The 10,122-nt window shown below is 46.3% G+C and overlaps 1 protein-coding gene across 1 annotated transcript in view; it reads right to left on the bottom strand.

The window, feature by feature from the left end:
• Positions 1 to 720: 720 nt before the first annotated feature.
• Positions 721 to 10,122, bottom strand: part of LOC102041027 (myosin-6) — a 20,357-nt gene continuing 10,955 nt past the window's right edge. Inside the window, exons 34-37 of the mRNA XM_031064926.1 lie at positions 10,096 to 10,122; positions 9,532 to 9,627; positions 823 to 957; positions 721 to 738 (exon numbers count right to left, since the gene is read on the bottom strand). The exon at positions 10,096 to 10,122 is cut by the window's right edge and continues 246 nt beyond it. Of these exons, the coding sequence (XP_030920786.1) occupies positions 721 to 738; positions 823 to 957; positions 9,532 to 9,627; positions 10,096 to 10,122 (276 nt within the window). The remainder of the gene's footprint in view (positions 739 to 822; positions 958 to 9,531; positions 9,628 to 10,095) is intronic.

Here is a 10,122-nt window from a genome sequence, read left to right as displayed (position 1 = left end):
TCCCTGGAGAGATGCTCCAGATCCCAGATCATATTCATGGCCTGCTGGACCCTCTCCAGTAATTCCTTGTCTTTCTTGTGATGAGTAGCCCAGAACTGGAGCCACAGCAGATGTGGCCTCACTATGACTGAACAGAGGGGCAGGATCATCTCCTTTGACCCTCTGGTCACACACTTCCCGATGCACTCAGGACACTATTGGCCCTCCTGGCCCCAAGGACACACTGCTAGCTCATAGTCAACTTGTTATCCACCAAGACTCCCAGGTCCTTCTCCACAGTGGTGCTCTCTCATCTGATTCAACAGTGGCCTCATATTTTCCCTAATCTTCCTTTTGCTGCTGATATACCTGTAAAAGCCCTTCTTGTTGTCCTGTTATCCCTTGCTAGATTCAATTCCAAGGTGACTTTGGCCTTCCTCGCTGCATCCCTGAATGCTCTGACAATGCTCCCACATAGCCTGTCCCTTTTTCCACATCCCATAAATTTCTTCTTCATAAATTTCAGATTTACTAGAAACTTGTATGGGCTCCATCGATATTACAGGTGCCATACAATGGGATAACCCCACCCTCCCCACACAAATCCAACCCCACACAAACGGCTGCTGCTCAATGGTTTTTATTGGCTTTCCAAGCTTGGGGGGCTAGGGGGAGTTGGGCAATTGGAAGTCTAAATGGGACAGCTGCAAGTTCAGGTAGGATACTTGGGGATCCGGATCTTCACTCTTCATTGAGTCCCTTCTGATAGAGAAGAAAAAGGGGCTGTTGTGGGGCACCCATGGGGTTGCCCATGAGGCACCTTTGGGCAGGGGAAAGTCCCACCTTGGCTCCAATGTCGCGGCTCTTGGCCCGCAGCTTGTTGACCTGGGACTCAGCAATGTCGGCACGCTCCTCTGCCTCATCCAGCTCGTGCTGCGCCTTGCGGAACTTGGCCAGGTTGGTGTTGGCCTGTTCCTCCTGAGGATGCAGGGACACCAGTGAGGCTCCCACACAGCTCTATCTGACCTCCTGCCACCCCATCTGCTCTCCATACATCTGACTTTTTTATTGCTCCATCTGGCCCACAATAGAAACACCTGTTTCTTTAGACATTCTATTTTTGAACCACCCAATCATCTACCTAATGATACATTCATTCATCCATCCATGCATCTGTGCATCCATCCATGCATCCATCCTTCCATCCATCCATTTAATCTTCCACCCACATAAACTTTGTCTTCCTTCCTTCCTTCCTTCCTTCCTTCCTTCCTTCCTTCCTTCCTTCCTTCCTTCCTTCCTTCCTTCCTTCCTTCCTTCCTTCCTTCATCTCTCAATCCCACCACCAACCCACCCATCCCATCCCCTGACCACCTCATCTCAAGGTCTCCTGCTACTCCTTACATCCTCTCCCACATCCTAAACCCACACTGTCCCCTCCTGGGGGGTTGTCCCATGGCTGCCCACCCAGTGCTCACCGCCTCCTCTGCCTGTCGCTTGTAGGCCTTGACCTTCAGCTGGAGCTTGTCCACAAGGTCTTGGAGCCGGACCATATTTTTACGGTCTTCCTCCGTCTGTAGGGTGAGACACACATGGATCATGACCTGACCCTACCTGCGCTTGGAATCGCCACCCAGCTGCAAGGGTCAGAAGACAGTTAATGATGTTCTGAGGGATTGGAGCCACTCTAGATCTGTGGGTGGCCTCAGCTCTGGGAGGCCACCCACAGATCTAGAGATGTCTTCTTTCCCTCTATGAGGTCCCACCTGAGGTCCTGGATCATGCAAAGACCCCATGGGTGCTGGGACACTGAGAGGTGGCCTGGGTGGCTCACAACCCAGACAATATTCTGGATCCCACTGCAGTATCAGACATACATGCAGTGAGTGCTCTAGTTTATTGATGTCTCTCTGGCCAGCAGGTCAGCCATATTCTAGGTCATGTACAGGATGAGATATGAGGCCCTGTGGCCAAGGGGCAGCAGTATCAGACATACATGCAGTGAGTGCTCTAGTTTATTGATGTCTCTCTGGCCAGCAGGTCAGCCATATTCTAGGTCATGTACAGGATGAGATATGAGGCCCTGTGGCCAAGGGGCAGGAATTGACCTGGGCCAGCTCAGAAACCCCACCTGGTAGCTCCCCCTTTGAGGGCCAGCTGCTCAGCCTCATCCAACCTCATCTGCAGGTCCTTGATGGTCTGCTCCATGTTCTTCTTCATCCGTTCCAGATGGGCGCTGGTGTCCTGCTCCTTCTTCAGCTCCTCTGCCATCATGGCCGCCTGCCCGAGGAGAGAAGCAAGCAGAGAAGGAGGACCAAAGCAAGTTCTCCATCACCCTCCAGTGGAAGGTGTCCTAGATGCTGGTCCCACCATGGCACTCACATCAGTGATGGCTTTCTTGGCTTTCTCCTCAGCATTCCTACATTCCTGGATGGCCTCTTCCACCTCTGTCTGCAGCTGGGAGATGTCAGCCTCCATCTTCTTCTTCTGGTTGATGAGACTGGTGTTCTGGAGTTAGAGGAGAGGATCTCAGGAGGTGTCTCTTGAACTGCTGGCCCATCCTTCTTCAACCCCCCAGTACTTAATGACCGCCTACTCCCTGCCAACTCTGTGGGCTTAAAGGATCTGAAGATCTTGGTAACTCAACCCTTTAGAAGCCCACATGCAAGTACACATGTGTTTCAGGTAACTTTATATCTTTTGTACTGGATGGGGAAAGAGAAGATGAAAGAGGGGTAAGGATGAAACAAAAAAAATTAATTTTTTTTTAAAAATCAAGCCTTGCACAATTTTTCAAAGTTCCATTTATTTTCTTCTTCCCGTTCTAAGACATCTGTAAAATGTCTAAATCCAACTTGTTTCTAGCCAATGGGCAGCTAACTTAATATCACTACTAGCAAAATGGTAAACAGCAGTTTCTTGTATCACAATTCATGCCTTAGTATTTTGTCTTTCTGACACATACTTATGCTACACAAACCATATAGTTACAGTCACTAATGATAAAAAGTCATTTGTTGAAGCTCTGTGTATTTACATGATGGAAGTACATGATCCAATCCCAGAATATAGGAAAAATATGTTTAAGCTGGGAAACATCCTCCTATTTGTGATCTTATAAGAACCAAGAGATCTCAACCTGCTTGGGAGTCACCATCAGCAGCTTCCTAGCAGGACCAGTGTGCCAGCAGCAGCTCTGTGTAGATTATTTCATACCATCCTAGCTAACAGGGAAATAAAGATCATCCAGAAAAGACCAGGTAAGCATTATAGACACACAAGGAAGCTCAGTGCAAGGACACCCAAACCAAATGCAGAGCATCAGGCTCCGCTACATCAAAGGACTGTTAGCTTTGACACACAATGAACCATCTGGGGGTTTATCTCTGCCCACCTATTCTCTACTGCATTGGGATTCTTAGCTTAGCAACTCAGGAATTAACAACTTGATTAACAGCTGTCTTAGAAAGTTGGGAAGACGGTTATACAAAGAAGGGAGAGGAGGACCAAAACAAGGGTGCAGACCCATAATTATGTAGTGCTCAGATCCTTTGGCACTTGAAGAGATCCACTTTTTAAAGGAGAAGGGAAACAAAGCAAGGACTTGATGCATGAAACCACAGTGACACAAAGTTTGGAGCTAACTGTTTCAGAAACAACCTGAAAACTCATACTTCTTCCTCTCTTAAAAAGAGGCAGAAATAGGTACCTGCATACACCTAGAGGCAGGGCAGAGTTCTGTCATCAGACTGTATCACAATCTCAAAAAGCCTTGTGGAAAAGGATCACTTACACACTTGACAAGTGGAGATTCCATCGTCCCTCTTGTATCACTTCTAACCTGGAACACCTTGTTTCCACAGTTTCTGCCACAATACTGGCATTTGCATCCTGACCAGCACTACTTAAAACTTCACCATGTATTGTTTCCTCTCCTCAATTTCCTAGAGTTTACTATCAAAAACATGAGATCTACAGAGGTCAAGATATCAGGTTCAAAACTTTTGCTGCCATAACAGACCATCCCAGACTTGTAGCTTGCAGCCTACTTCCATACTCTTACAGTATTTCTCTTATCTCCTCTTTGTCTTGACAGAAAATGAAAAATCTTCATTCAAACTGGAGGTCACAGGGGAGGATAAAAATTACATTGATGGCATCAGCAAGCATGCACCTCTCCAGCCAAGTGCCCTTAGAGGACATTATGCTTGACCTACTGTCTCATCTCACTGATTTGTGGCATGGACTTCCAAAGTGCCCAGTTCACTCCCTGCTCCTGGTCCAGATAGGTGGATAAGAAGAGAACAGCACCATTCAGGAAAGATTAATGAACCACCTGAGAAGGAACACTGCAGGCCATTTCAAGAAATTAATCTCTGCATCCAATATATTTGTTACATGAATCCTGTAGAGCTGCAGTATTCCACAGGGACACAGCCCATACTACTTACTAAAAATTAAGTACCAGATGATGTGCAGCAGATTCACATTACTCTAATGCAAATATCACCTGTTGAAACCTGTATCTTTGTATTTTTTTAATGCATACTTTTCATAGGTCAGAATTTACAAACTGCTCTTGTCTACATAGACAGCTTTTGGCTTTAATTGCTTCAAACCTTTGTGCCTTACACAGATCAGCTCTTTCATGGTGAACAAGCAGCAGCATAGTACAACCAGCTATTCCCTCATAACATCAGTCACCTGGGGCAGTCACCACAGCCAGCTGTTTCCCCTTCAACAATCTGAAACTAAATAGCTTAACTCAATATGATATCAAAGTACACCTAAAACATGTGATTCTGCAACATCCCCAAATCAAAAATAAGTTAACAAACCTAGGAGGTTCTGCTGGTTTCCAAGCAGTGTGTCTAACCATCTCTTACACAGGAAAGGTGTGCATTCTCTGACATGACTCACAACTAACTTTAGTTAAGCACATTAAAAAATACTTTGTTTAGTAGTGCCTTAAGCTGACAAAGTCTTGCAAGTCTTGCTACAGCAATTTAATACCCCATCACTCAAAGATGCTTGCTCAAGCCCTCTGCCAAAGCTTCTCAGCTTATCACCAGAAAAGTGCCCCAGCTTCTTCATCACCCACACTCACACAATCTGCTAAACAATCCATTCAAAAGTCTACTGCCCAATACTGAAAATACCAAAAACACACCATAAGAAAGAATGCAGTGGCAAACACTTCAGCTCCCACAAAGATTTATCAGTTTGGTCACACACAGACTTGTCAGTGTGGCAGCAAGTACTAAAACCTCTGCTGTACATACACAAGCTTACACACTGCATATCAAACAAGTTCTTCCAAAACTTCTGTTACTCCTCCACACATCCAGCAGAATATTTCAGCCTTGAAGACTAATTATCTGGCTGCAGAAAACACATCAAAAGTTTCACCATAAATATGCACCAGCACTTTGTTTAGAAACATACCTGTGATATCTGTGTATCACTGCTCTACTTTGCATAATCAAAGGTACAGGCAAATAAAAAGGAATATTTTATAGAAGAACAAGTTCATAGAAATTCATGCAAAAAAGTTAATTTTTAGTTGTCTTAAGTATCAGATATTAGAGTTTCCCCCAACAGCCTACTATTTTTGAAAGCAGTAACAACAGGTCTAATGGTCATGCCATAAGGACTGTGAACAGTTTATTCTCCCTTCGTTTTTGTTTGGTGGTTGGCTCTTTTTAAGCCAGACAAAAGCCTTAGTCTACCCTCAGGGAATGCAGGACCCCTAATATAGCAAAAACCAAACACAGTGTCAAAGTACAACAAGCAAAAGCAAGATTTGGAAAATCCTTTTGAGAAGTTCATGATTGAGTTTGTGACCATCACAGTCACAGTCTGTCAAACATCTGACCGCTCTGGGAACAGAGTGGGCCAGACTGACCTATGTTAGTGTAAGTCATCATACCCTCAACATCTGGAAAGGACCTGCCCATCTGATAAACTCCTGTGGACCTGAAGTAATTGAAGAGACAGTCTAGAGGGGCAGTTTCTTTTGCACCTCCTCCTGGAAATTACGAATGTAGATATTCACAATTAGTATATTATACAGTCAGTAGTGGATTCAGTCTCAGTGACAGCCTAAGCAGAACTAAAGATAGAAAGCATGAAGGAGAGGAAACTGCATAAGCAACTTTTACACACGTATACTTGGCAACATATACTCTTCTGTGGGCTTATGAATCTGTGGCAAAGCAGCCAACTCACTGCCAGGCCTCCTGGAGCTGCAGGAAATTATTGAACAGTTCCAACTCAGCTTTAGACAAAACAAGTGATAGTAAAACTTATCCGTTGTCTTTTACTATGTTAGTTATGGACAATTAAACACAGTTTTTGGTGTCCTCATTTGAGCCAAGATACTTGAATCTGCATGTAATATCAGCTTAAGAGGAGCAGCTTCAACCAACAAGGAGAATATGCTATGTACAAAAACAGTGCTATCAAGAATCTTGTGTTTTCTCTTTCAGGACCATTGGATGAGGGGATTTTTCCACTCACAGCATGCTGATGTGGCAAAGCATACTCTGAGTGCTCAGCTGCCTCCAGGTGCAAGAGCCCCCTACAGTTACCTTACCACACAGAAGCAGCGACAATAATGCAGGCTTTGTTCTTGTTCATGCCCTAGTACCTGAAAGGACTAGGTCTAGGGAAGTATTTCTCATCTCTGAGGAAGAAATGGCTGAAAGGCTAGAGAGATCTCAGAAGCATTTGTAGCTGCTCTGCTGTTATTGAAAATAAGCTTTTCTATGTGAACACAGAGCTGGTTTTAAACAAGTTCATGAAACTTACAGGAGAACCCAAACAATCTATTGCAGGCTGCCACTGAATCATAGGTTCTCAAATTCAGACTTACATATGATATTTTCAACTCAGGGTGATATTTACAGAAGACAGTAACAGCCCTCAAGTGACTGAGGCAACCAACCAAGCTCCTCTTTCCTCATCCACTCTCCTTCCCCCGCTGCACATGCCTGCCCACAGTCCTATCTATCCCCCTTCTCTAAAGACAGGCTTAAACACTCTCAGCTGACCTAGCTGACCAACATGGCAGACAACGGTTTATTTCTTGTGTAAGAAACGTTTTCCATCACTTTCACGAGACAAAATGAGCTAATCAGAGAAGCTTAATGGGTATTGAAGGAAAGACCATGAGCTGCTGGTGCATGCAACTGGAAACAACAACCTTCTTTGGGAAGATGGAACATCCTCAAACTCTGAGGTGCTCTGGAGGGTGGTTGCATGCTGCCATATTGACCTGCTCTTCTTCTCAAATCTGCACTACTGTTTTAAGGTTTGTTTTAAAAATCAAACATGATGCTTCTCTGAGGAGCACTGTTTGAGTCACAGAATGGCTGAAGTTTGAAGCATCAAAGCCACTGCTAAAAACAACTCTGGACATGTAGTTTCAAGTATTCCAACTTAAGAGCAGAAGAGAAACAGAAACAAGATTCTGTGGCAGTGAGGTAACAGCAAGATCAGCAAGTGTGGGCAGCACAAGTTACCACATTTACTGAAGAATTTATTGGTAAGATTATGAAGGAGGGTCCATAGATAAGAACTTCAGTAGGAACTTTATCATAGGTCTGGTTTTCAAAGGAGTTCTGTTTTAATGCACAAGTTTGTTCACAGGAGAGACTAGAAAAGGGTTCCATTAAATTCTTATATGCAGCTAATTGATTCTTTCACCATTGTACTCCCTCTTGCCACACAACCAGTCAAGGAGGCAGACCCAAAGGAGAAGGGAACAGGTACAAGTAGTCTGGTATTCACAGTGTTCCAGAAAAATTGGTATCATCCACAAACACAATCCCCCCCACATACAGCTCAGAGATCACCAGAAGGACACAAACCTGAATATGCAGCTGTCTGCAGACACATACAAAGCAGAGCAGATAAGCAGCACACCTCAAAGATGACTGGAATAGACAGCTGGGCCAAAAAGCCTCTAAGTCACATGAGCTAAATGCAGGGCTGAAAAGCTGAGCTGGCAGCAAAAGGAAGGTCCAACAGAGGTACAAACAACCTAGGAAAAAACCAAGCAGAACAGAAAAATCCAGATGAAACATCCAAAGACAGATAAGATTCATGAGTACTAGCAGGGAAAAAGGGGAGAAAAAATCCACTAACACCACCACCAACACAAGCACACTAACATCAGTTGTAAAAGGCAGGTACATAAAACACCTCAGAATTCAGGAACTGTCCATTCAACATTGGGAAGTAATTCCTCAAGGAAATCTACTGTAAGAATATATAATAAGCATCCACCCAATAACTTAGGAAATACTGAACTGGTAAAATACTCTACAATACAATGTGGTGGACATGAAAAATCATCCTGAAGCTTTCTGCTAGATGCACAGACATGACCTATCAGCTCAAATTTTTTGGCCCTGTTGCTGCTATCCTGAAGGCTCAGAATTAAGAGCATACACAGGAGTGGCCAATGATTCATGCTGGCATCAACCTCCAAAATCAGTACCAATAAATGGAAAACTCCCCCCACATGGATCTAGGCTGGTGTGGAGCAGGCTGAGGTTACAGATCACCATGGGGCAGACAGAGTAGCTGCCCCACAGCGGATACACTGTGAGGCAGCTCAAGGTCGAGCTCATGGTTCGCATCACATTGCACTGTGGGTCTGGTTGTATCATGCTGTGGGGCACACGGTGCTGCACACTCGTTGGTGACCTTGTGTGGGCTACAGACATCCTGTGGGTGCCATGCCAAGGGGAAACCGCACCCTCCCCACACAAACACAGCCCCACAAAAACTGATGCTGCTCAATGTTTTTTATTGGCTGACCAAGGTTAGGGGGCTGGGAGTGGGGGTGGGCCACTTGGCAGTCCAGGGAATATTGTTGGGGGTCCAGAGCTTCACTCTTCATTGAGTCCCTTCTGATGGAGAATGAGAAAAAGGGACTGTGAGCACAAGGAAGCTGTGGGGCACCCATGGGGCAGCTGTAGGGCAGGGGAAAGTCCCACCTTGGCTCCAATGTCGCGGCTCTTGGCCCGCAGCTTGTTGACCTGGGACTCAGCAATGTCGGCACGCTCCTCTGCCTCATCCAGCTCATGCTGCGCCTTGCGGAACTTGGCCAGGTTGGAGTTGGCCTGTTCCTCCTGAGGGGTCAGGGACACCAGTGAGGCTCCCACACAGCTCTGTCTGGCGTCCTGCCACCCTGCCAGCTGTTCCTCCATCCTATCTTCTTATTGCTCCATCTGGCCCACCATGGACCCACCTATCCTTCCATCTTCCAGCCACCCAACCATCTCCTTAACAAACCATCCATCTAACATTCCTCCCATCCATCCATCCATCCATCCATCCATCCATCCATCCATCCATCCTTCCCACCACCATCTCCATATCCCACCACTCACCCACTTTCTCCACTTTCTCTTGACCTACTCTCCTCACCCACCCTGTGACCACCCTAAGGCCCCCTGCTACTCCCCACATCCTCTCCCACACCCCAATCCCAAACTGTCCTCTCCCAGGGGGTGGTCCCACAGATGTCCCTCCAGTACTCACCGCCTCCTCTGCCTGTCGCTTGTAGGCCTTGACCTTCATTTGGAGCTTGTCCACGAGGTCTTGGAGCCGGACCAGGTTCTTGCGGTCCTCTTCTGTCTGTGGGGTGGGACACATGTGGGTCAGGACATGATCCTACCTGTGCTTTGAATCACCACAAGAGCAGTAAGGGTCAGGAGACACTTAATGATGTTCTGGGGGAATGGAGCCTCTCTAGACCTGTGGGTGGCCTCAACTGTGGGGCAGGAAATTGGTTGTCTCCCTGTGTGAAGGTATCTTCCTGCCCCTGATGAGGTCCCACCCAAGGTCCGGGATCATGCAGAGACCCCATGGATGCTGGGACACTGAGAAATGGCCTGGGTGGCTCATGACCCAGACAATATTCTGGGTGCCACTACCTATCCGACAGTAGACAGTATCAGAGATACACACAGTGGGTGGTCTAGCTTACCCATGTCTCTCTGGCCAGCAGGTCAGCCATGTTCTAAGTCATGTACAGCTAGGGACATAAGGCCCTGGGGCTCCAGGGAGAGTGGATGACCTCCAGCACCAGCTCAGACAACCTACCTGGTAGCTGAGTTCCTTGACACGACG

The sequence above is a fragment of the Geospiza fortis genome, unplaced genomic scaffold (genome assembly GCF_000277835.1).
Source record: "Geospiza fortis unplaced genomic scaffold, GeoFor_1.0 scaffold1257, whole genome shotgun sequence".
Lineage (NCBI taxonomy): Eukaryota > Metazoa > Chordata > Aves > Passeriformes > Thraupidae > Geospiza > Geospiza fortis.
The sequence above is the reverse complement of the archived record's forward strand: the minus strand, read 5'-3'. Positions and strand labels throughout refer to the sequence as shown.